We start from the raw sequence: 27,794 nt of genomic DNA on the forward strand, positions 1-27,794 counted from the left end.
ACTTTTAACATCTGCAGTGCAAGAGGAGTAGTTCCAAGAGGAATTGAGGTTCATGAAGGTCAAACACCAAGTTCAAGCTTCTACCACTTTACAACATTAAAATCCGGAGAGCTTGCCTCCGACACTGCCTCACCCCCTCACGTAGTCTAAGCTTCAGAAAAACCTGAATCAACAGTTATCTCTGATAGAATCTTTTATTTTCTTCCCAGACTTTTCACGCAAAAGCAATCTCACCAAGCTGATGTTTTGAAAACTCTTTCCATTGCTCCTGCTCTCCTCCTCCGAAAAAGGGCAATGCTGTTCAAGGACTTTATCACAGAGAGAGAGGCAACAGCAAGAGCAATTCAAAAATGCTTTTGTTCAGCTGCATAGCACAGGGAGATCAGCTCTGTGCTTTGCGACCACCTACAGCGGTGGGATAGGGAGGGTGGGAGGGAGACGCAAGAGGGAGGGGATATGGGGATGTATGTATACGTGTAGCTGTTCACTTTGTTATACAGCAGAAACTGACACAACACTGTAGAGCAATTACACTCCAATAAAGACGTTAAAAAAATTAAATTCAAAAATTAAAAATACAATAGCTAAGGGGAAAAAAATGTTTGTTAACACTTTCATTGTAGAAATTTCTCGCCAGATGTAATTATCTAAGATGCACTATTTCTTCTCCTTTGCTTTGGAGTTAATTTATTCCTTAATTAATTCTCCTTCTGTCATGTGTTTATTTGGAAACTACTCGTGAAAAACAAGAGGTTATTCTCAGGACTACTGTCCACAGGGCAATAGAATGGCCCATGGCTGAGAACCAGCTTCTGTGGTGGTCACACATCTGTGATGGAGGTCATGAGATAAAAACCAAGGGACACAGGCATTCCTGAAAGATCAGCAAGTGTTTTATAATATGATTACAGATTAATCAGTAAGCTCATCAATGTAGGACTGCTGACACGTTCAGTTAAAACAAAGTCGTGATTTTGCTTTAACAATACAAAGTTCTCTTTCCGAATCACCATTAAATATGTGTCTTTTTAATGGAGCAATATGTACCAGGCTCAGTATTTCAATATGCAAAGAGCCAACGCTTAGCAGTTTATAATAATTAAAGTCCATTGATTTAATGTAATAGAAGTGCTTTTACTGGTCTGAGAAAAATGCAGTTGAAAACTTACAGAGTATTTTTCCAATGAGTGGACTTGGAAAATCTAAGAATATGTCCCAAAAACACCTGCAGTAAACTCTAAGTAAACGTTGCTACCCCAGGCGGGATAGTAGTGGGACTTTGAACACTAAAATTGTGCTGTCGCTATTTTTGACATCACCACCTGGTATATTATGGAAATCCCTCTGTTACTAGTGACAAAGTCTTGATTCACGCCAGCTCCTTGACTTTACATTCCCGCAGAGGGAACTGTAACACAGGGGAAAATACAATAGGCAGAACACCTTCAAAAATTACGTTCCAAACACCGACCAGATTTCCTTCCAAGCGGTCAGAATGGCAAAGCATCTTGAGACATTCGCCATCACTTAATAGGGTCGAATTTGCAGGGCACACATCCCAGGGGCTAGCCGGCCCCTCCCAAGCACTGTGCGTCCAATTTGGGTAGCTGCCATTAGGTTCACAATGAGCCCTCAGAGGATACAAACCATGCAGTTAAGCTTTCCCAGTGTGGAAAACAGATGTGATGGAACACGTAATCTACAATTTGTTCAGAATTTTTCTACAAAAAAGTAACTTTCCATCGAAATAAAACCACCATGTGCATTAAGCACATATTACCTATGTTGACACAGTCGTGTTAAGGAATATTGTTTATACAAGATTTAAAGAAATGCGACAATAAAGACAGGTTGGTACCATCCAGTGAATTTCAACTGTTATCAAAGTTTACTTATCTGGCTCTCACTTTTTGTTTCCAGCTTGAAGAAAGGCTTCAAGCTCTTTTTTCTGAGATGCTTCCAGGAATTTTAAAGTTCGTTAGCCTCTTTATAGTCTCCAAGGATGAAAATTATTTATGACCTTCTTCTTTCCAAGAAGAATTCAAGGTGACCTGTAATGACACAAACAGGAGAACAAATTAAGACATGAGTACTTGAGTAATTACCACCAACCAAATAAATGGTTTTGAGTGGACTCAAATTTTATTTAAACCTCTGCTCTTGTCCTTTCTATTATTAACTGACTCACTGTTATTGGGATTACAAGGTCCCTGGCCTTCAAGAACTCACAGCCTGAGTCAGAATGAATATGTCGTCCATCTGATTACCCTGCCCTGACTCTTTCTTTTCAAGTTGGATGTCATCCACTGTGGCCTTTTTAGAACATAATTGTGGTCATGTCATTCCCTTAATTAAAACTTTTAATGTCTTTTTTATCTCTTAAAGAAGAAAAATTCAAACTCTTTAGCATAGCGTATAACAAACTTAGCAGTGCAGCCACAGTCCTTCTATTTTTCCTCACCCTGCTAATCCCTACAGGGCACTGGGTACCCTGATAATATTGAGCCATTTGCTGCTCTTAAAGCAAAAGCGCATTTGCCCATCTCTGTCTTTGTGCTCTTTTTTCTGCCTGAAAACTTCCTCTCCCTTCCTCTGCCTGATAACTGTTCACTTTCTCTTCAGGATCAAGTCTAAATGTTACTTCTACATGGGAGCCTGCCATGACTCACCTGAACGTGCTCCTTCACCTGTGTTTTAGTATAAGTACGTGTACACTTATCTCAAAATTTTATCCTTGTTATGTTTCTTTGTCCCCAAGAGACTACAACTTCCTAGGAGATAGTGGGGATACATTACTCAGCTTAGGACAACCTAAATTTGAGAATAGCACCTTGTATAACGAGCACTGATTGAAGTTTGCTGAATGAATGATTGCTGGCTTAGCCATTCTCATGACCTCCAACACTTTTTGAACATTAACTATGTGCTAGCCAGTGAGTTAAGTGCTTCACATATGTTATCACTTAATCCTTAAATAAATTCATAAACCAGAGACTACTTAATCCCTTTTTACAGATGAGAAAACTGAAGCTTAAGGAATTAAAATAACTTGCCTAAATTCATGCCGCTAGTGAGAGAAGGGGCTGGTTTGATTCCAGTCCTAGGCACTGAATGCTTATACCACTTGCTTTTGTACCTGCCAGTTCTGTTGAAGTAATGAACAGTTAACAGGAAAACCATGAATGACATAGTTCTATTTGCTACAAATAATATGGTATATAGCCCTCTGCCCTAAATTATCGCAAAGGACCACAGAAATAAATACGAATCATTTTTTTTAAAATTAAGCTACAGCCCTTAGCTCTTCCCACGCTTACCCAACAGCTTTTGGACCTTGGTTAACAGTCAAAAAGGATAGGAGTGCCTTTTTATTGATAGGACTAAATTTATCATATTATGTTATACAAGGGACTTCAGGGCCACAGAAAAATAGGGATTAGTTAACTGTGGCTCTGTTAAATCCTCAAGAGGCATTGTCAAAAATCAACATCCAAGGCACTAAAGGATGCGTTCTTAACAGGTCTGTTGGTGTCAAGTTATCCCTGGAGTCATTGTTTCGCAGGTGTCACTGGCAACCACTAATGCACACTGGACCAGATATGCCACAGACCTGATCTTACTGTCAGAGACTGCAATTCAAGCCCGTTCAGTTCCATGATTTCTCTTGAAAGTTAATTCATGGGGGGAAAAGGAGCAAAGAGCAGATACAGGCTGATTCAGTGGGCAAAATACCATCTCGTTCCCGTTCTAAGTACCTGCTAAGTCTAGCTGGAAGCAAAGGCATTCCTGAGATGGAAGACAGACCCTTGTCGAACGTGCGTTTCTTACGATGAGAAACCTGACATGTCTGATGATGCCAGTCTCCCGGAAAAATGTGATCCAAGGGATCCTACATGGTCTGCATAGCAGTTCAGCCTCAGTGATAAGCGATGAGAACACCAAAATGGCTAACCTTGCTATTCATAAAGTCCTTTGTCACAAAGGAAGAAAATGAAAGTGTCTGCCTATCTGAGTTGCAGACCACAGGTGTTGAGTGCAAATATTTCAGGAAAGGGAGGGATAGAAATCAGGGTTACTGAAAGCCATTTATGAAGGTTTCTGCCATGACTAAGGAGTCCTTTGTCTGGAACGTCCCTGCAAAATCATCAGGACTGAGTCATACCATTAATGGGAATGGCAGTGTAAATCTTTGACCAGAGCATTTTTTGTGCTCATGGCATGTAAGAATCAGTGGCTTCTGCAGATTAAACTGAGAAAACTGGCATTTGCTACCCTCCATTACATGATTTCCTAAATCCAGATTAATCTCTGACCTTCAAACATGGGCTCCAGTCAACTCTTTTCATGTAAAATATTCCCAGATGTGCTGTAGGCAGTGTGGTCCAAAAAATAAGTGACTAATCCTTTCTGCAATAACAATATGATTGGCATCCTTTATGGGCAGATAACTCATGTGATGGGAACAGCTTGAATTCCTCAGGCAGTTTCTCAACAACACATCACCTCCAGTTTCAGTTTAAAATCCAAGCCAATCTGGGATTTGGTACAGCTAACAGTGCCGCTTGATCAATCTGAACAGGAGGGTCACTGAGGTCTCTTCCCATCACAATTTTTAGAACTGGCTTTAGGTAATAACGTGGGTTCTAAGGTAGCAGATGGTTTAAAGTACAGTCGAATTTGTACAGCACTCTTCCGGGCTTATAAATAATCACTTAATTAAAAGAATGAAACAAAACAATCAGCACTGCATGTGTGACAAAACTATTAAAGGTGTAGGCTTATTCTTAGAAAACAGCCCCAAAGCGATATGGGAATAGCGTCGAATGCAAAGCCAAGCCCATGGACCTTATTGTCAAGTCTCCTAATTCCCAGGACAGCAGCAACGGCTTATTTTTCAAATGTATACAGTTCAGCTTTGCAGATAGCATGTTTCTTGGACAATCACCTTAGTGCGAAACTTATTTCTACTGGACACTAGACGTACATACGCCTTTTTGTCTTCTGCTGAAAAAAAAATGTTTGGCACTGTGTCACCACAGAAGGCATGACACTCACGTTTAAAATGGATACACCATGGATAACCTGAATGGGAAGAGTGACCCCAGGATGTGGGAGTTCACAGGTGACTCTGAATTTGCCAATTCACATTCCCTTTTTCCACAACCTCAAAGAATAGACTAGCCGAGCTCTTTCCCATAGTTTACATTCTTTTTTTCCCCATGATCAAAGCATCACTGAAATGAAGCATGACACCTGGAATTCTAAAGAGTCCCTGTGACTTGCTAAAAAATGTCGGGAGAAGTAAAACTCCCCAATAAAGTGGTCTTTAACTCAAAATTCCCAACGGTGAATAAGGATGGTTTGGATGCCTACAGTAGCATCACTTCACAGCTGGCTACTGATTACGGGAAAGACATTCCCAAGAAAGAATAAGAACTGAGCAACTGATGTGAGGGCTGAGTGCGTCTGGTTGCTTACGTATCTTGTACATAACGCATTTGTCTCCAGAAAAACCTTACCTTATCAGCAGAGCTAGTAAGCGTTCATCTGATGAAGTCTTCCCTTAGGTATATGTTTATATGATTCCTACTTTAGGTTTATGTGGTTTGAGGACTAAGGCTCCATGGTAAGACCTTAGTTCGTCTTCCTTAAGACAAAAAGGCACCTTTGTAGCTCAAAGGAAATTGGTGCAATGGCCAGATCCCTGGGGTGATATTGACTTCCTTTTGTATATTCCCAGTTAGTTACCCAGAGATAATTTGGAGAAATTGGTGCAATGTCCAGATCCCCTTGGGGTGATACTGACTTCCTTTTGTATATTCCTAGTTAGTTACGCAGAGACAATTTGGAGAAATTGGTTTTAATGGTATGAAAACCTTTGCTTCAGCTACCTCAAGATCTAAGCCAATTGTCTATGTGTCCTCTCATTTTGGTAACTTGACAAGGATTAATGAAGGATCCACACAGCACAGAATATTGTTTATAGGTAGTGTTTGAGAGGAGCTTTACATTGCTTGCTGGTGGGTAGCTAGTTTGGGGGCGGGGGATTTCCCACAGAAGCTATCCTTGCAATTAGGAGAGGTCACATGAAAGACCAGGAAGCTATCAACTCATTTATTTAACAAACAATATGGAGCATCTCTCTGCAAGGCATCGAGGAAACAGAGATTAACAATGTTCATTCCCTGTTTTTCAGAGTTTTCACTCCAGTAGAGGAATTAGTGAATGATCTAGAAGTAACCATACACTTTGATTAGTGCCATGAGGGAAATACATAAAGGAGTGACAGAGTCTCAGAAGATGGGCACACAACTTGGCCTGAAATGACAAATCAAGGCAGGTTTCTCAGAGAAGGGGCCCTTGAATGGATTCACTGAACAGACAAGTGGTAAAGGTCATTCTAAGCACAAGGAACAACACATGCAAAGGCGCATAGATTTGAGGAAATAACTATATAGAGAAACTATATAGAGTTGAGTTCATTTGGAGGGGAAAATCATGGGAAAATGGTAGCAGAAGTTCAACAGCGTGTGCCATGGGTTTGGTGGACAACTCTTGCTGGTGAAAGCCATCTTAAATAACTCCAGCTTAAAACCGTGAAAATGGGACAAAGACAAACATACTCATTTCAGACCATAGCATCTACTGGAAAATGTACTAGTAGCCGGCCAAGCCTAGCACCTTAAGCATTTCTCCTCGAGTCAAAAAAAAAGGAATACATTTGTGCCTTGAGAGGTTACAGTGAAAACACTGCACTACATAGTCTGGAATAAATTCAAACCACTCAGAAAGTGGATACCCCAAGGTGTTTGAACACTGAACATAAAACTATAGTACACGCTACGGTGTCTGCAAAACTTGTATGTGGCTTCTCGGGCCCTAGGAAACAACAGGCTCTGCCGTAAGGTCTTGGTGTTTCTCACATAAATCATAAAGCCAAACCTGATCATGAGATTTATAGCTCGAAGCTTTCAAACTCCCAGCTGAAATGTCCCCTGGTTTCTTAGACAACTGTTCTTACCTCTCTAGATGGTCAGTCAGTAAACAAACGTCTATGGAACCATCTCAAAGTATAGACTGACAAATGAAAAAGTATACTTTTTTTTTTTTTTCTGTACGCGGGCCTCTCACTGTTGTGGCCTCTCCCGTTGCGGAGCACAGGCTCCGGACGCGCAGGCTCAGCGGCCATGGCTCACAGGCCCAGCCACTCCACGGCACGTGGGATCCTCCCGGACCAGGGCACGAACCCGTGTCCCCTGCATCGGCAGGCGGACTCTCAACCACTGTGCCACGAAGGAAGCCCGAAAAAGTATACTTTTGATAACAAGGAATGATTGCTCATGGTCCTCCAATCAAGGAGTTAGTGCCTTGAGAAGTGAAAAAAGACAGACATACTATAACTTGAAATATATCGTTGCTATATTGTAATGAGAGGAATCCCATACAGCAGAGGCTAAGAGCTTGAATTACGGAATGGATCGAATAAGTGTGGGAAGTGGAGCATACTGTCAGATGCCTGGGATCAGATCCTGTCTCTATCACCTAGGGGCTCTTCAGTCTAGGTGCTCTGTGCCTCAGTCCCTCAATCTGTAAAATGGGATAATGGTAGTATCAGCCTCATAAGATTGTTATGAGGATTAAAAAAGATATATCTACAACAGATCTAAATTCATATATAAAGAGAGCAAACCGCTTAATAATCCCTCTTTGACTTTAGCCCCCTTGGATTTTTGGTGGACTTTTGCAACATTCAACTTTGCATGTGTTTCCTCATTTTTTCCCCTAGTTTTCTTAGCCTTTCTTCACTTGTGTAATTTTAACTTAAATCCACAAATATACATCTCTCCCTATGTAATACTACCTTATTGCCAGAGGAGACTAGACTTTCGGAAAAATCAAGAGACTGGGCTCTAATCTTAACTTTTTGCTTATTGGTTGTGTAAATTTTGGAAATTCACTTCACTCTGTGAGCTTCAGTTTCCTCACCTATAAAGCAAAAGGCTTAGATTATCTTCATGGCTTCTTCTAACTCTAAAACGTAATGATCTTATAGCTTATTTATATCTTTTTCCAAAGTCATTGATGAAAATGTAATCTCACTTGACCACCTCATACAGACTTTCTTCCAAGCTGTTCTCTTTTAGTATATTTAACTTTTTCATCCAATTCCTATCATTTTCCCTTTTTCACAAGAGTCCAAGTAATGTCACCAATACCTGTTGAAGTCACAGGCCATGGCTACAACTCCTCCCTAAATGGTTCAATTAATGTTGAAAAGACTAGTGAGGGGCTTCCCTGGTGGCGCAGTGGTTGAGACTCCACCTGCCGATGCAGGGTTCACGGGTTCGTGCCCCAGTCCGGGAAGATCCCACATGCCGCGGAGCGGCTGGGCCCGTGAGCCATGGCCGCTGAGCCTGCGCGTCCGGAGCCTGTGCTCCGCAACGGGAGAGGCCACAACAGTGAGAGGCCCGCATACGGCAAAAAAAAAAAAAAAAAAAAGACTCTAGTGAAACTGATTCTTAGTGAATCCATGCTGATTCCTTGTAACTGTCTTGTTTATTTCTAGTGAAACTGATTCTTAGTGAATCCATGCTGATTCCTTGTAACTGTCTTGTTTATTTCTAGTGAAACTGATTCTTAGTGAATCCATGCTGATTCCTTGTAACTGTCTTGTTCATTTCTAGTGAAACTGATTCTTAGTGAATCCATGCTGATTCCCTGTAACTGTCTTGTTCATTTGTAAGTTCCTGCTTGCTCTCTACTGGAAAGTCTATTTTAGAAAATTACCAAACTGTATCATGGTTATTGATTTATATTTATTCCTGATTTATACTTGCTGAATTTGCCCTTACTCCTCCATTTTTACCCTCTGACAGTCCTCCCGTTATTGGTTTCTCAGAAATTATTAATAATGATTATCTAATTTAATCTGCAATATCTTCCAGAACTCAGGACTGGAGGCAAACTTAATTGATTATGGGCTTCTCTTTTGGTCTTCTCTCCTACTTGGGTGTGAGAGAACTTTTTCATATATTTGCTTCACCATTTCCAGGTTAGGAAACATTCTCACTTAAGAGCAAGAAAGACACTGGGCAGTGTCTTTCTTTCACTCTTGTGGAACCAGCTCTCTCATCCAGCGATTCTACCTCTTCTCACCACACCTTCTCCAAAAATGTAATTAAAAAAAAAAACAACAACAAAAATCACTCTATTTTCACATTCTGTGCTTTAGTCTCCCTAATCCTCACAGGTTCCTGCCAATCTTTTACGTAGTCCACGAGGCTGCCCCAGGACCTAACACACCTACAGGTTTCATCCTCTCACTAGTCCTTTCAACATTCAAACGCCCCATTGGAGCCTAGCAACCCAGTGACTTCTTTGGAGGTCTTGTCTCTTCTGTCTTATTGAGACTATTATGTCTTGTCTGAATTATTTTCTAAGTCTTCATATTGCTCTTAAGCTAGATACCTTTTTATTAGAGTTTCTAACCATGAAAAGTATATCTCAACTTTTCAAGTGGTTTTTTCCTAAAGGATATAACTAGATCTTTTTTCCTTCCTCCACTCCTACTAAAACTATAATTGGGTAACTTTCTGCCAAACGTCCACATTATTTCCCCATCCTAAAACAATCTTTTATTTTTAAAATGATGTCCAATGTAGGAGTCCCCTTATTTCTTCATGGTTTCACAGAAGAAACCATATGGCCAGTAAAGTAAGTCAGGAACATTTCAGACACCCAGTTTTTAGGCAAATGACACAGGAAACACCCAGCTGACAATTATCTGGCTATCCCCCAACCCTAGTTTTAAGTTTTATGTTAAAAACGAAGCTCCTAATAGAATTAGGTGATCCATGGAGGAAACCACAACACTGCTTCGGTTCCTCCCTCCTGTCTTTCTGTGTTTCAGACCTCAGATTCGAAGTCACACAGAAGGCAGCAGACAGGAGGTTATGAGAGGACAGCCGGGGTCCTTAAGGTCAAAAGACCTGCTTCTGAATCTTGATTTTGCCCTCACTTTCTAATCCTATCGTTATGAACAAGCTTCTTCATCTAGCAGAACTCAGTTTGTGCATCTCTAAAATGGAGAAAACAATATTCATCATAAAAGGCAGTTGTGAATATCAAAGGAGAAAATATACACATAAATACCCAGTACATTAGCAACTGGTTTTACAACAGTATAAACATTTTGAAAATGCACAAACCAAACAAAGAACTTTATTCTTCTCTAGAAATCAGGTTGGGGTGGGTGAGGGAGGGAAAGGAAGGGAGATTTATAATCTGCTGATTTCTGTAGTATTTACTTTTTACATTAAGCATTTTTACTCTTGTAATCTAAGGAAACTAGTTTTAAAATGAACAGCTCACCATGACAAAAGGACTTCAACACTTTGTTCTATCATTCATTTGCAGCACATGTATTTCTAATGTAACTCTGAACATCATAATTTTGACTATACGGTTGCTCCATGCTATTTAATATAGGTAATACAATTGAGATTATACTTACTTATGAGTGTTCCATTCTCATGTTTAGCTCACTAAATATGCCTCCTTTTTCTAAAGTAGGCTGTAGTTTCCTCATTAAACACACACACATATAACTATTCTTTTAATTATTGAAGTAGAGTTGATTTATAAAGTTGTGTTAGTTTCAGATGTGTAGCAAAGTGATTCAGATATATATGTGTATACATATTCTTCTTCAGATTCTTTCCCATGATAGGTTATTACAAGATATTGAATATAGTTCCCTGCGCTATACAGTAGGTCCGTATTATCTATTTTATATACAGTAGTGTGTATATCAGATAGCTACTCTTAAAATGATGGCAATAGTTGCAGTTTTATTCTAACCCACCATCTTCCCACCCATGCTGCAGCTCACTGTGCTCCTTCGCAGCCCAGAGAATCTTCTCCACATTTCCATCATTCTACGGTTACTTCACTGTCTTGTACAGTCTGCCTTGTTTGTAAATTGTTCTCAGATATCCTGGAGGGGTAGAATGAAGCCACAGGACCCTATCCGTCAAAAGACAAGAACTTTTTTCTTCAGCAGCTTTTCATGACTCACATCCCTCCGGGAGAAAAAAGTTTCAGCAGTTGAGGACCCTTTCACTGTGTTTCCTAGATGCCAGAAAATGATGTCTCTGGGCATTTTTCAGGGGCTTTCATTCTCTGCCTCCCTGAGGGGTTCAGGTCCTGATGAATAGAACCTGAAGATTAGAAAACTGTAGCATCCAGAAGAGATGGCCTCTCCAGTGTCACCCAAAAACTGCAGAATCAAGCCAAGCGCATGCACAGACAGGGCTCTTATCACCCGTCTGCCACAGTGGTACTTGCATCCGAAAGAAGCCAGGTACTCAGTACAGAAGTGCTGACAGTGCTGGCTCAGCACCATCTCAATCAGGCTAAGTAAACAAGCAACACCCCCCAGTTCAAATGAACCAATAGAGGTCATTTTGTTCAGGGTGTCTAGGCGTGAGAAGAGAAAAAGTAAATGGCATACTAGCCTTCATCCATCCACTCACCTCCATTCCCCCAAATTCACTCACATCCTAGGATATATATTAAAAAAGAGTCTTTACCAAATGCAAAAAGTATCTGGATCCTAAATTTGCATTATATTGTGTGCTAGGGCGCCAGATTTTCTTGCTGTTCTCTTTGTAGTTACGTGAGAGGTACCAGGATTTGAAAAGATATGGAAAACATTTCTGATAGCTCTAGGCTACATTAAGGGTTGGTTTTAATAGCAGGCCCGATCTCTAAGAACATGCCACGTGGCTGTGTATGAATTTGGCTGCTGGTTTCTGTTGCCAGATGAAATGATGATTAATCAGGACTCAGCTGTGAGTTGTTTGATAGTACTTGTGCTCTTTGCTAACAGCTGCTTATTTCAAGCTGTGCTTCCTACACGTCAAATATAAACCTGAAACCACAATTTCCAGAAGGGGAATTTCAAAGTACGCATAGAGTATATTGGAACATTCAACGTTGTTTCCAATTAAAGTCCACTTAGTATATTATGTAACTAAAGTCAGTGAAAAGATAGAAATGTTCAGAATACATGAGGTAGGTAGCCAGGAAAAACAAAAACAAACCTGTTATTAGATTTACATATAATCTGTGTATATATTTTAAAATGTATACATTTCACAAATACTCTAAGTATAAAATGCCCCTTGATACGCTAGTGCCACTATCCTTTTTTATTCTGTAATAAATAAAAACAGTGAAATATTATTGACAGGTAAATAACAATTTTACATTCTTTATTCGAAATAAGTAAACATTTTAAAGTAAATGGTTCTTTTTTTGACCAGGTCCTCGACACTTCCTTATTTGCCTTTTAATCAAAAATATCATAAGAATAGCATTTGTATCCTTGGACTACGTATACTCCAAACAGAAACAAAATGTTGAAAAGGCAAAGAAAATGTTGGTCAAGCCCGTCAGAAGTTTAGAAAGGTATATGCCTAAAATTTGGCATGCACCAAAAAAAACGGATATTTTTTTTGTTTTGTCTTAACCTAGATAATAAATGTCTAATGTGGACTGTCCATGTGGCATACAGTTCCCAAATTAAACTCTTTCAGAGACTGCTGTTTTTAGCAAAAGAGGGGGAAGTGAGAATTAGACAACACCCAGCCTCTTTCTATACAACCGCAGCCAAGTTGTCTCAAAACCTAATTGGGCCAATTCACTGTAGTTCATTGTTAGACTGAGTTATAAGAGGACCCCAGAAACTTAAAACAACCTCACTGGGATACCTGAACAGGATTGATCCTGGTCCAGCGTCTATTATAAAGTCTAGGAGAGAAAGAGGAGTGCCCTTCCCATTTCTCTGTCTTTTCCCCACCCTTGAATTACCTGTTTGGGACCTACTCCCTAATACTCCAAATACAGAATCCAGGGAAGTATCTGGCAAAGCGTCCAGAAAAGCTTAGCGATCTAGAGGTGAAAAGGGAGCTGGGTAAAGGCCTGCTATCCTTTATCTTTCATGTGCAGTCAGTTCCCTCCGGGTTTCTAAAAATGGTACTTCCCCTGTCTCCCTCCCCCAGGTGGCCAACCTGCTGAGGCTGTTCCAGATCCCGCAGATAAGCTACGCGTCCACCAGCGCCAAGCTCAGCGACAAGTCGCGCTATGATTATTTTGCCAGGACCGTGCCCCCCGACTTCTACCAGGCCAAAGCCATGGCCGAGATCTTGCGTTTCTTCAACTGGACCTACGTGTCCACTGTGGCCTCCGAGGGCGATTACGGGGAGACAGGGATCGAGGCGTTCGAGCAGGAAGCCCGCCTGCGCAACATCTGCATCGCCACGGCGGAGAAGGTGGGGCGCTCCAACATCCGCAAGTCCTACGACAGCGTGATCCGCGAGCTCCTGCAGAAGCCCAACGCGCGCGTCGTGGTCCTCTTCATGCGCAGCGACGACTCGCGCGAGCTCATCGCCGCCGCCAGCCGCGCCAACGCCTCCTTCACCTGGGTGGCGAGCGACGGCTGGGGCGCGCAGGAGAGCATCGTCAAGGGCAGCGAGCACGTGGCCGACGGCGCCATCACCCTGGAGCTAGCCTCCCAGCGCATCCGCCAGTTCGACCGCTACTTCCAGAGCCTCAGCCCCTACAGCAACCACCGCAACCCCTGGTTCCGGGACTTCTGGGAGCAGAAGTTCCAGTGTAGCCTCCAGAACAAGCACAACCACCGGCGCCCTTGCGACAAGCACCTGGCCATCGACAGCAGCAACTACGAACAAGAATCCAAGATCATGTTCGTGGTGAACGCGGTGTACGCCATGGCCCACGCCCTGCACAAAATGCAGCGCACCCTCTGTCCCAACACCACCAAGCTCTGCGACGCCATGAGGATCCTGGACGGGAAGAAGTTGTACAAGGATTACTTGCTGAAAATCAACTTCACAGGTAAGCGAGGAGCCTTTAATCATCTTCTGTGGTGCGAACAGTGAATCAAAGAGGAATCAAATACCTCTGCCCCCGACTCAGAAATCTTTTTTTTCAGACCTACACAAGGGGCTCAAACTGTGAAATATTCCAAGATGCGATACAATGGCTTTTTGATGTTCTTACTTATTTTTGAGTGAATATCTTGGCTGGTACACCACATGAAATTGAAAGGCCCCCTAGGCTGCACTGATATGTGGTAGCTGCCTAGACGCGGGCCATGCTACATTTTATTCTCTTTCTTGTGATTAGCTGTAGGATATGACACGTGTGATATGGGCATTTAATCTTCTTCAGCAGAATTGACAACTCTCTAAGGAACATGAACTTCCAAGCTTTCCTTCTGGGTGATTTGACCAAAATAGTCTAATAACTTTCTCAGTGGGGGAGAGAAAAAAAGTCACTCTTTTCCCAGAGCCTAATTAGGGAGGGAGAGGGAAAGATACTCAGAGCATGGTGATTCCAGGCATTTGAGCTTATGTCTTCTGCTGTACAGCAACATTTCCATGTCAGTATTAAGGGCTGTGGATTTTCTCAAATGACGTTATGAAATGAAACTGTTTTCCTGGGAGCTTGACTTTAAGCAAACTGAAGACTGATGGAAGTCATTCTGATACAGACGTGAAATTCCAAAGGTGTATTCAAAGTGGCTATTGCTGCAACTTCATTTCTTTATAAATATGGCCTAAACATTTCTCAATATAGCACTGTGTTTTGATGCACTACTAATATATAAAAAGCAAGAAATCTTTAGAACTGCATTCTCTTCTAAGGTGCATGTGATATCAGTGCATTAAGGTACTAGTTTGGGGGATTTTAGCTTAATCCTAAATCCTAAAATGGTAAATAATATTATTGGGCACAAAAGATTTTGATGCCAAAAATAGTACAATGATAAAACGCTTTCATTGTCTAAATTGCTAATCATCTCCCATGCCACTAGGGCATCATTCTAGTCTGCAGAGTCTGTTTCAATTGATTTATCATCGAAGACATGAAAGTTTGTATGCTCAAATCATACTATCATTGGAGCAAGTGGCAGTTCTCACATCTCCCTTACAGATTTGACTCAGAAGTCAAATGGCCTGAAAAATGACCGGTAGTACTGAGAAAAGACCTCATGACAATTGGCTCCTATTCTAGAACTCTAACCCCTAAACTAGCCTTGAAAATAAGCACAAAAATTACCAGACTGCATTTTTGCACATCCTTTCTTCATTCCACCCAGAGGGAGCCAAAAGTAGCGGAGATCAATTATGTCAGTGTTCCCTGCTATTCATCTGATGGATACCATCTTTATCATTAGAATGACCACTGTAAATGTTAAGATTAAAACTTTCCTGTGCCCTGTACTCCCACAGGTATATTCCATATAGGAGAGTGTGTGTGTGTGTGTGTGTGTGTGTGTGTGTGTGTGTGTGTTCCATACATTTATTTATTTATTCAGGATTTATCTCAAAATCCCAGATCATTTCACACTGACATCTCCAGAAAATAAGATTGCACCACAGTGTCAGTAAAAAAGAATATCTTTACTCTAAATATAAATGAACTCTCAGGTATCTATAAATAGCATCTACAATGCACTTAATTCTTAAAGATGAATAAGATTAGCACCGTTCTCCCCTTTCAGACTAACCTTGGGGTAACCATTTATCTTCATGCACCACAAGTATTAATTAACTCTGTTATTGTAGTTCATTACTCCTTAGGATGCAAATATACAAATACATCCACTCATCAACAGCTAATAAAAAGAAACCTCTTGGATTTCAGAGAGCCTTTACAAGGTGTTTTCTGTAAGCAAAATATTCTCCTTCATTTCACTGACTGAGTCTTAAATGGCAAAGAAAAGTGAAGAAATAAGGCCATTATTTGGATAAATAAAACAACAGGATCTTCTTTCTTTTTTTATTTTTGAATTTGATTATATTTATTTTTTTATACAGCAGGTTCTTATTAGACATCAGTTTTATACACATCAGTGTATACATGTCAATCCCAATCGCCCAATTCATCACACCACCACCACCACCTCCACCACCACTTTCCCAGCTTGGTGTCAATACGTTTGTTCTCTACATCTGTTTCTCAAATTCTGCCCTGCAAACCGGTGCATCTGTACCATTTTTCTAGGTTCCACATACAAGCGTTAATATACGATATTTGTTTTTCCCTTTCTGACTTACTTCACTCTGTATGACAGTCTCTAGATCCATCCACGTCTCAACAAATGACACAATTTCATTCCTTTTTATGGCTGAGTAATATTCCATTGTATATATGTACCACATCTTCTTTATCCATTCGTCTGTCAATGGGCATTTAGGTTGCTTCCATGACCTGGCTATTGTAAATAGTGCTGCAATGAACATTGGGGTGCGTGTGTCCTTTTGAATTATGGTTTTCTCAGGGTATATGGTACACTATATGTCCAGTAGTGGGATTGCTGGATCATATGGTAATTCTATTTTTAGTTTTTTAAGGAACCTCTATACTGTTCTCCATACTGGCTGTATCAATTTACATTCCCACCAACAGTGCAAGAGGGTTCCCTTTTCTCTACACCCTCTCCAGCATTTGTTATTTGTAGATTTTTTGATGATGCCCATTCTAACTGGTGTGAGGTGGTACCTCATTGTACTTTTGATTTGCATTTCTCTAATAATTAGTGATGTTGAGCAGCTTTTCATGTGCTTCTTGGCCATCTGTATGTCTTCTTTGGAGAAATGTCTATTTAGGTCTTCTGCCCATTTTTGGATGGGGTTGTTCGTTTTTTTAATTTTAAGCTGCATGAGCTGTTTATATATTTGGGAGATTAATCCTTTGTCCGTTGATTCGTTTGCAAATATTTTCTCCCATTCTGAGGGTTGTCTTTTTCTCTTGCTTATGGTTTCCTTTGCTGTGCAAAAGCTTTGAAGTTTCATTAGGTCCCACTTGTTTATTTTTGTTTTTATTTCCATTTCTCTAGGAGGTGGGTCAAAAAGGATCTTGCAGTGATTTATGTCATAGAGTGTTCTGCCTATGTTTTCCTCTAAGAGTTTTATAATGTCTGGTCTTACATTTAGGTCTCTAATCCATTTTGAGCTTATTTTTGTGTATGGTGTTAGGGAGTGGCCTAATTTCATTCTTTTACATGTAACTGTCCAGTTTTCCCAGCACCACTTATTGAAGAAACTATCTTTTCTCCATTGTATATCCTTGCCTCCTTTGTCATAGAGTAGTTGACCATAGGTGCATGGGTTTATCTCTGGGATTTCTATCTTGTTCCATTGATCTATGTTTTTGTTTTTGTGCCAGTACCATACTGTGTTGATTACTGTAGCTTTGTGGTATAGTCTGAAGTCAGGGAGTCTGATTCCTCCAGCTCCGCTTTTTTCCTACAAGACTGCTTTGGCTATTCAGGGTCTTTTAGGTCTCCTTACAAATTTTAAGATTTTTTGTTCTAGTTCCGTAAAAAATGCCATTGGTAATTTGATAGGGATTGCATTGAATCTGTAGATTGCTTTGGGTAGTAGAGTCATTTTCACAATATTGATTCTTCCAATCCAAGAACATGGTATATCTCTCCATCTGTTGGTATCATCTTTAATTTCTTTCATCAGTGTCTTATAGTATTCTGCATACAAGTCTTTTGTCTCCCTAGGTAGGTTTATGCCTAGGTATTTTATTCTGTTGTTGCAATAGTAAATGGGAGTGTTTCCTTAATTTCTCTTTCAGATTTTTCATCATTAGTGTATAGGAATGCAAGAGATTTCTGTGCATCAATTTTGTATCCTGCTACTTCACTGAATTCATTGATTAGCTCTAGTAGTTTTCTGCTGGCATCTTTAGGATTCTCTATGTATAGTATCATGTCATCTGCAAACAGTGACACTTTTACTTCTTCTTTTCAAATTTGTATTCCTTTTATTTCTTTTTCTCCTCTGACTGCTGTGGCTAGGTCTTCCAAAACTATGTTGAATAACAGTGGTGAGAGTGGACATCCTTGTCTTGTTCCTGATCTTAGAGGAAATGCTTTCAGTTTTTCACCATTGAGAATGATGTTTGCTGTGGGTTTGTCGTATATGGCCTTTATTATGTTGAGGTAGGTTCCCTCTATGCCCACTTTCTGGAGAGTTTTTGATCATAAATTGGTGTTGAATTTTGTCAAAAGCTTTTTCTGCATCTATTGAGAGGATCATATGGTTTTTATTCTTCAGTTTGTTAATATGGTGTATCACATTGATTGATTTGCGTATATTGAAGAATCCTTGCATTGCTGGGATAAATCCAACTTAATCATGGAGTGTGATCCTTTTAATGTGTTGTTGGATTCTGTTTGCTAGCATTTTGTTGAGGATTTTTGCATCTATATTTATCAGTGATATTAGTGTGTAATTTTCTTTTCTTGTAGTATCTTTGTCTGGTTTTGGTATCAGGGTGATGGTGGCCTCATAGAATGTGTTTGGGAGTGTTCCTTCCTCTGCAGTTTTTTGGAAGAGTTTAAGAAGGATGGGTGTTAGGTCTTCTCTAAATGTTTGATAGAATTCACCTGTGAAGACATCTGGTCCTGGACTTTTGTTTGTTGGAAGATTTTTTTTTTTTTTTTTTTTTTTTGCCTATGCGGGCCTCTCACAGTTGTGGCCTCTCCAGTTGCGGAGCACAGGCTCCAGACGTGCAGGCTCAGCGGCCATGGCTTATGGGCCCAGCTGCTTCACGGTATGTGGGATCCTCCTGGACCAGGGCACGAACCTGTGTCCCCTGCATCGGCAGGTGGACTCTCAACCACTGCACCACCAGGGAAGCCCTCTTGGAAGATTTTTCATCACAGTTTCAATTTCACTACTTGTGATTGGTCTGTTCATATTTTCTATTTCTTCCTGGTTCAGTCTTGGAAGATTATACCTTTCTAAGAATTTGTCCATTTCATCCAGGTTGCCCATTTTATTGGCATAGAGTTGCTTGTAGTAGTCTCTTAAGATGCTTTGTATTTCTGCGGTGTCTGCTGTAACATCTCCTTATCCATTTCTAATTTTATTGATTTGAGTCCTCTCCCTCTTTTTCTTGATGAGTCTGACTAATGATTTATCAATTTTGTTTATCTTCTCAAAGAACCAACTTTTAGTTTTATTGACCTTTGCTATTGTTTTGTTTGTTTCTATTTCATTTATTTCTGCTCTGATCTTTATGATTTCTCTCCTGCTAACTTTGGGTTTTGTTTGTCCTTCTTTCTCTAGTTCCTTTAGATGTAAACGTAGATTGTTTATTTGAGATTTTTCTTGTTTCTTGAGGTAGGCTTGTATAGCTATGAACTTCCCTCTTAGAACTGCTTTTGCTGCCTCCCATAGGTTTTGGATCGTCATGTTTTCATTGTCATTTGTCTCTAGGTACTTTTTGATTTCCTCTTTGATTTCTTCAGTGATCTCTTGGTTATTTAGTAACGTATTGTTTACCCTCCATGTGTTTGTGTTTTTTACGGTTTTTTCCCCTGTAATTGATTTCTAATCTCATAGCGTTGTGGTCAGAAAAGATGCTTGACATGATTTCAAATTTCTTAAATTTACTGAAGCTTGATTTGTGACCCAAGATGGGATCTATCCTGGAGAATGTTCCGTGCGCACTGGAGAAGAAAGTGTATTCTGCAGTTTTTGGATGGAATGTTCTATAAATATCAATTAAATCTATCTGGTTTATTGTGTCATTTATAGCTTGTGTTTCCTTATTAATTTTCTGTTTGGATGATCTGTCCATTGGTGTAAGTGAGGTGTTAAAGTCCCCCACTATTATTGTGCTACTGTCAGTTTCCTCTTTTATAGCTGTTAGCAGTTGCCTTATGTATTGAGGTGCTCCTATGTTGGGTGAATATATATTTATAATTGTTATATCTTCTTCTTGGATTGATCCCTTGATCATTATGTAGTGTCCTTCCTTGTCTCTTGTAACATTCTTTATTTTAAAGTCTATTTGATCTGATATGAGTATTGCTATTCCAGCTTTTTGTTTTGTTTCGTTTTTTGTGGTACGTGGGCCTCTCACTATTGTGGCCTCTCCCATTGTGAAGCACAGGCTCCGGACGCACAGGCTCAGTGGCCATGGCTCACAGGCCCAGCCGCTCTGCAGCATGTGGGATCTTCCCAGACCGGGGCACAAACCTGTGTCCCCTGCATCGGCAGGCAGACTCTCAACCACTGCGCCACCAGGGAAGCCCAACTCCAGCCTTCTTTTGATTTCCATTTGTATGGAATATCTTTTTCCATCCCCTCACTTTCAGTCTGTAAGTGTCCCTAGGTCTGAAGTGGGTCTCCTGTAGACAGCATATAGATGGGTCTTGCTTTTGTATCCATTCAGCAAGCCTGTGTCCTTTGGTTGGAACATTTAATCCATTCACATTTAAAGTAATTATCGATATGTATGTTCCTATGACCATTTTCTTAATTGTTTTGGGTTTGTTTTTGTGGGTCCTTTTCTCCTCTTGTGTTTCCCACTTAGAGAAGTTCCTTTAGCATTTGTTGTAGAGCTGGTTTGGTAGTGCTGAATTCTTTTCGCTTTTGCTTGTCTGTAAAGCTTTTGATTTCTGCATCGAATCTGAATGAGATCCTTGCTGGGTAGAGTAATCTTGGTTGTAGGTTCTTCCTTTTCATCACTTTAAATATATCATTCCACTCCCTTCTGGCTTGTAGAGTTTCTGCTGAGATATCAGCTGTTAACCTTTGGGAGTTCCCTTGTATGGTATTTGTCATTTTTCCCTTGATGCTTTCAATAATTTTTCTTTGTCTTTAATTTTTGCCCATTTGATTACTATGTGTCTCGGCGTGTTTCTCCTTGGGTTTATCCTGTATGGGACTCTCTGTGCTTCCTGGACTTGGGTGGCTATTTCCTTTCCCATGTTAGGGAAGTTTTCGACTATAATCTCTTCAGATATTTTCTTGGGTCCTTTCTCTCTCTCTTCTCCTTCTGGGATCCCTATAATGCGAATGTTGTTGCATTTAATGTTGTCCCAGAGGTCTCTTAGGCTGTCTTCATTTCTTTTCATTCTTTTTTCTTTATTCTGTTCCAAAGCAGTGAATTCCACCATTCTGTCTTCCAGATCACTTATCCGTTCTTCTGCCTCAGTTATTCTGCTACTGATTCCTTCTAGTGTAGTTTTCATTTCAGTTATTGTATTGTTCATCTCTGTTTGTTTGTTCTTTAGTTCTTCTAGGTCTTTGTTAAACATTTCTTGCATCTTCTCGAACTTTGCCTCCATTCTTTTTCCGAGGTCCTGGATCATCTTCACTATCATTATTCTGAATTCTTTTTCTGGAAGGTTGCCTATCTCCACTTCATTGAATAGTTGTTTTTCTGGGGTTTTATCTTGTTCCTTCATCTGGTACATAGCCCTCTACCTTTTCATCTTGTCTATCTTTCTGTGAATGTGGTTTTTGTTCCACAGGCTGCAGGATTGCAGTTTTTCTTGCTTCTGCTGTCTTCCCTCTGGTGGATGAGGCTATCTAAGAGGTTTGTGCAAGTTTCCTGATGGGAGGGACTGGTCGTGGGTAGAGCTGACTGTTGCTCTGGTGGGCAGAGCTTAGTAAAACTTTAAACCACCTGACTGCTGATGGGTGGTGCTGGGTACCCTCCCTGTTGGTTGTTTGGCCTGAGGCAACCCAACACTGGAGCCTACCTGGGCTCTTTGGTGGGGCTAATGGCAGACTCTGGGAGGGCTCACGCCAAGGAGTATTTCCCAGAACTTCTGTTGCCAGTGTCCTTGTCCCCATGGTGAGGCACAGCCACCCCTCGCCTCTGTAGCAGGCCCTCCAACACTAGCAGGTAGGTCTGGTTCAGTCTCCTATGGGGTCACTGCTCCTTCCCCTGGGTCCTGATGCGCACACTACTTTGCGTGTGCCCTCCAAGAGTGAAGTCTCTGTTTCCCCCAGTCCTGTTGAAGTCCTGCAATCAAATCCCACTAGCCTTCAAAGTCTGATTCTCTAGGAATTCCTCCTCCTGTTGCCAGACCCCCAGGTTGGGAAGCCTGGCGTGGGGCTCAGAACCTTCACTCCACTGGGTGGACTTATGTGGTATAAGTGTTCTCTAGTCTGTGAGTCACCAACCCAGCAGTTATGGGATTTGATTTTACTGTGATTGCACCCCTCCTACCATCTCATTGTGGCTTCTCCTTTGTCTTTGGATGTGGGGTATCTTTTTTGGTGAGTTCCAGTGTCTTCCTGTCATTGACTGTCCAGCAGCTAGTTGTGATTCTGGTGTTCTTGCAGAGGGAGTGAGAGTATGTCCTTCTACTCTGTCATCTTGTTTCAGGCCGAGAGCATCACCCAACAGGATCTTCTTTTTGTCTCCTTGTTCAGTTACTGACTTTGATTCTACAATTTAGTTTGGCTGTGCAGACCTGACCACAAAGTGCTATTTTCACCTTCTCAATTTGCTCAAAATTGCCAATCATTCTCCATCTCTGAAGAGAATAGAAGGGTGAAAAAACAGACTCCAACTACAGAAAAGAGGGAATTTAGACCAGCCACCAGGTACATATGCATAGCAGTGAGACTTGGACTAGAAAATGCCTTACTACTGGAGGATACTGGGATGATGAATTAGCTGAATATGTATATTAAATAATGAGGCTAACCTAGTCAGCTATTGAAAAGCATGTCTGTTTTACATTTTTTTTCTGAAGTAGTATCTCTGATTTTCTAACTTGAATATTGAGGTAGTGAACTAGGCACAATAGTGAACGCTTAGCAAACACTACACAATCTTTGCTCAGATCAGAAAAGTCCTCTTCCAGCCAGCTGCCTGTAGTCCATGCATTTACTCCAGGATTCTTCGGACAGACAGTTGTAGCCAATGCCCTTAGAGCTCTAGCCCTCTCAGGATGGAAGAGCTAAGCCTTCTGAGAATACTCCTCTGTCCCTTGGTATATCCCTACTAGCAAGTTCCAGCAATGGCCACCATGAGTATTCCTTGAAGTTAACCCAATATGAATATTCCTTTTGCAAAAGAGATTTGGCAGAAGTATGCTTTGCTAAAGATTCTTCTGAACAGTAAATTCTCCTGGCGTAAGATCTAACGACCTCTCTAGACTCATCTCCTGCCACACACCCAGCATTCACCATTCCTTCCACTAAGGAACTACTTGTAGTTCGCCAAGCACGCGCCCTTATTTTTGCCTTTGTGCCCTCTGTCTATGCTGTTTCCTCCACCTAGAACACTCTCACCCCAGCCCCTTCTGCCCTATCTAGCACCTTCACTTATTCCATCTCAACTGCTACTACCCTGGTCCAAGCCAGCAACACCTCAACACTGCATCCCTAGAATAGTCTCCAAATTGATTTACTCTTAGCCACCTCCAACACAGCCACAACACAACAGCCAGGATGCCCTTTTATAGTGTAAGCCAGAGCGAGTCACTCCTCTGCTCAAAACCTCTTAGGGAGTTCCCCCATGTCACTCACAGTCAAAGTCAAAGTCCTTACAGTGTTCTACAAGGTCCTGCCTGATCTGCCCTCCCCCCACAATCCCTTGCTGCTCCTCTTTCATCACCTTTTACTCTCCCTCTTGCTCACTTCACTCCAGCCACCTTTGTTTCCAAACTTAGGGCTTTCCCACCCCCAGTTCCCTCTGATTGTAATGCCCTTTCCCCAGACATCTTACTTCCGTCAAGCTTTACTTAAACCCCAGCCTCTTATTGAGATCCACCTGGCAATCCTTCTTAAGACTGCAACTCACTGCCTCCAACCCCACCACATGTGCCCTATTTCCCTTTAACCTGCTCTACTTTTATTTACCGCATGATTTTTTCACCTTCTCTCATACCACATGAACATTTTCATGTTTATTCTTTATTGTTTGATCTTCACACTTGAATATAAACTCCATGAAAACAGAAATTATTGTCAGTTTTATTCACTGATGTAGCCCAAGCATAATAGATATTCAGTAAATATTTGTTGATTATAAATAGCTCTTAACACCCAAATTCGTATTTCCTTCTGTATCTCCATTACTAGATTGTGAGCTTTTGTCAAGGCAGAGAACATATGTTTCATCTTTGATCTCAAATACCCAACACATTTTCGGGTACAGAGTTGCACATTATATCAATGTTTACTGAAGGAATACAGAATGAGAAAAACAGTCGATAGATTTATAATGTGATTCTTTTTGTGAAAATTAAATGTGTATGTTTTTTTCATTAACAAATTAATTTCAAGAAAGAAAAGTATATGCCTTCTAGAATGGCTGGCTTTTTTTTTTTAACCTAAGCACCGTCCATTAGTTATGTTCTATCTTCGTATTTGAGGCAAAATTAAAACCAAAGAGCATTAGCAGTGGATCTCTTGTTTGTCCCTGTTTTATAGATGAAGCCCCAAAAGTGAAGGTGATTTGCCCAAGATCATCATCTGGTTAGTGGCAGGGAACAAGGTTGAAATCCAAGTCATCAGATCCAGTGCTGCTTTTGTACGTAACCCAAGAACTCTGGGAAGTTGAGGACTTTGATCCCAAACACCTAACACAGTTTCTGACAGACTCTCACTATTAATGGAATGTTTATTAAAGGAATGAAAGACGATCAGTAAATAAGTTCAAAATGGGTTTCTTCTGTGCTCCTTTTCATTATCCCTTTAATGCTCCTGGGACACTTTCTCAATTATTTGGAGCTAAGGTGATTCATAAAACACCCAAACTTTGGAAGGTGAGCCTCAGACCCTACACCTTAGGATATTAAAAAAAAAAAAGCTTCAAAGCATTTTTTATTAGTAAAATTTCTCCATCTGAAAGAGCCACGTCATCTTGAATTCTAAAATAAATATTTAAATGAGAATTATGTTTCGTGGCACGAGACTTTTCCAAATTATTTTGAATAAAATTCCATGCACTTATCATGTAAAAGGAAAGCTTAAACTACCCAAGGCAGTTCCAGACAGAGGAAACAGAGAGGGCTATTAAACTTTTAAAGAAATGCAATGTCACTGTCAGTTTATGTGTTCACAGTACAATATAACCTCTCTCACTTTTTATTCTGAGACGAGTTCCAGAAAATGGAATAGACTAAAATCATAGAGTTACAAAAGGCCTTCCTGAAAGATGAACGTGCTTCTACTCCTCACTTGACAGAGGTGGAAATTCAGGATGTCAGCATTAAGATCTTCACTTACTGAAGCACATAGAAGTGAACTCAACTGTCAGGTGACGTGGTAACCAGAGTGCACCCAAATGAAAAGAAATAGGAAAGCACTCCCACTTACTGTGCATACTGCCAGAGGTGCTCCAAGACACAGCCGGCGTCGAGGATGCATTATCTTAGGAATAACACTCAGAACGTTCCTTTGCGTGATGTGCAGGCCTGGGTTAAAATGTTTGAGAATGGAAAAACTGAGAATTTTACACAACAGGAAATTTATCCAAGATCACATAGTAAATAGGTGACAGAGCAAACCATAAGGTCCTGAATGTAGCCAGTGATTCCAAAGATAAGTTTAGACTTTATGCTGGGACCTGGGGACCCAACGGTTAACAAGACAGACGGGGTCCCAGCTTCATGGAGCTTATACCAGCAGCCAGTCCACAGAACAGTCTCAAAGTAGAGAAGCAGAATTAGTGGGGCTGCATAAAAAAGAATGAAATAATGCCATTTGCAGCAAGGTGGATGGACCTAGAGATTTTCATACTAAGTGAAGCAAGTCAGACAAAGAAAGACAAATATCATATGATATCACTTACATGTGGAATCTAAAAAAATGATAGAAATGTACTTATTTACAAAACAGAAACAGACTTAGAAAACAAACTTATGGTTACCAGAGAGGAAAAGTGCGGGGGGGGGGGGTGCGGATAAATTAGGAGGTTGGAATTAACATATACACACTACTATATACAAAATAGATAATCAACAGGACCTACTGTATAACACAGGGAACTATACTCAATATTCTGTATAACCGATATGCGAAAAGAATCTGAAAAAGAATGGATATATGTATAGGTGTAACTTTGCGGTACACCTGAAACTAACACAACATTGTAAATCCATGATACTCCAATATAAAATAAAAATTTAAAAAAAGAATTAGTGGGGCTGCAATAGTAGGGTCTTGCCTTAAATTTTGTGTTCTATTTTGGTTTTGAGTTTTGCTTTGGATTGGAAAATCATTGTGTATCTTATTTCCAGAATAAATCTAAATTCACTGAACAAATCTCAATTCAAGCCTTATTCTCAAGGCTTGAATTATAAGTGAAGAGGGCATCTCCTTGTTACTGCTGGACCTGGTAGTCATAATGGGCTGGATAGTAGGACACAGCTGTGACAGGATTTTTGCTCATTCGTTTGTTAGTTGCTTTTCTTTCTCTATTTCTTTCTTTCTTTTTTTTTTTTTTTTTTTTTTGTGTGTGGCACACTTATCTCCTGGTACCAGCAAAGAGACAGACTACTGAGATCAGAGGCCCAGAGCCTCACGGAGATTGTCTAGTTTTGTTCTTATGTTTACAATTGTCCATATCTGAAAGAGGGGCAGAGGCAGAAAATGAGTAGTCCAGCCTTGCTGCCCCATTCACCTCTGCGACTGACTCATTCCCATCGGTAGAAAATTCACTCCTGGTTGGAGGGGTAATCACAGAGCACAGGCTGGGAAGGGCAGATTTTCTGGGACACTGCACTCTAAGGAATATGTGTGAGCTGGCCCCAACCCAGCAAGGCTCTCCTCTTGAAAAGTCCGGGGCCATCCAAGGCACAGCGAGGAAGCCAAAATGGTAATGGCCACATCTTTAGATGAATGGGCTTTGAAGTTCCTGAAAGAGCAAACTGCTCTTGATCTCGCTTCCTCCCCTGGAACATTTGTAGTTCCCACAAAAGCACAGAAACTTGTTCCAGCTCTGCTGATCAAAAGCATTTTCAAAAACGTAAAGATAAATATCCTGTACTTTTTTTTTTGCCCCTTTCTCTCTGGTCAGCTTCCTGGGGTCACCAGAATAAGATCTAAACCCCCAGAGGACACCACTCATGTGATTACTTATTTGTTTATGCATCACGCATCTGTGCTTTGGTAGCCTAGAGGCTTGAGAAATGATTCTCATTGTAAGGTCACACAATGGAGAACAGGAGACTCTGGAAAGCCTAATTTTCCACTTTGGCCTGAGCTTTCTGCTACTGCTGCTTGTTATTATGATCATATGGTTCTTACTGTTATTACTATGATTATTATTTCATAAGCCTTAATTTTTCTTGATCCATTTGAAAAGCCATCCTGTCTGTGAAGAAGAAAAACATAACCATCCCCAATAAAGTATGAAAGAAACGGATTCTACCCCCTTGCTAATTGGAAGAAAAAAGTACAATGAATATGCTGTTTCCTCTGTGTGTCCAGACTTAGGGACACTGTAGTATATTTACAAGGACATCACCAGTAAAGGTGTCTGGAGGCTGAAGAAAATATTCAGAGCATTTTTTTTTTTAATATAACTAACCATCTTCAAAAACAAGTTTAGCCTACATTTGTGACCTTTGGGACACACAGTACTATCCCACAATAACCTAGTCTTCTAAATGCTTCTAATCACTGGAAATATTATCACTTGAGTTGAAAATACATGTTTTTCCACTTTCATATATTTTTCTGCTAATATTCATCCTCAACACAACACTGGAACGCCAACACAGAGAAAGGAAGTATTTTCAGTGGGTTCAGAAAAAAATTCCTGACTAGGGTGGCAATCATATACTGAAACAGAAGGCTGTTCTCTAAGGAATTTTAAAAGATTAGACTGTCATCTAATGGAGCAACTGATTATGGGAAGTCTCCCAGAGTTGGGTTTAGTAAACCGTCCTAGGAACCTAGCAAAAGTCTCATAATGCCTGAGCAGGG

The 27,794-nt window shown here is 40.6% G+C and overlaps 1 protein-coding gene across 2 annotated transcripts in view; it reads left to right on the forward strand.

Annotated features, from left to right (window-relative positions):
* Positions 1 to 27,794, forward strand: part of GRM3 (glutamate metabotropic receptor 3) — a 234,208-nt gene that overhangs the window by 137,294 nt on the left and 69,120 nt on the right. For both annotated transcript variants that reach the window (XM_060020344.1, XM_060020343.1), the window contains one exon: positions 13,065 to 13,920. In XM_060020344.1, the coding sequence (XP_059876327.1) occupies positions 13,065 to 13,920 (856 nt within the window). The remainder of the gene's footprint in view (positions 1 to 13,064; positions 13,921 to 27,794) is intronic.

This window comes from Delphinus delphis, chromosome 9 (genome assembly GCF_949987515.2).
Source record: "Delphinus delphis chromosome 9, mDelDel1.2, whole genome shotgun sequence".
NCBI classification, from domain to species: domain Eukaryota; kingdom Metazoa; phylum Chordata; class Mammalia; order Artiodactyla; family Delphinidae; genus Delphinus; species Delphinus delphis.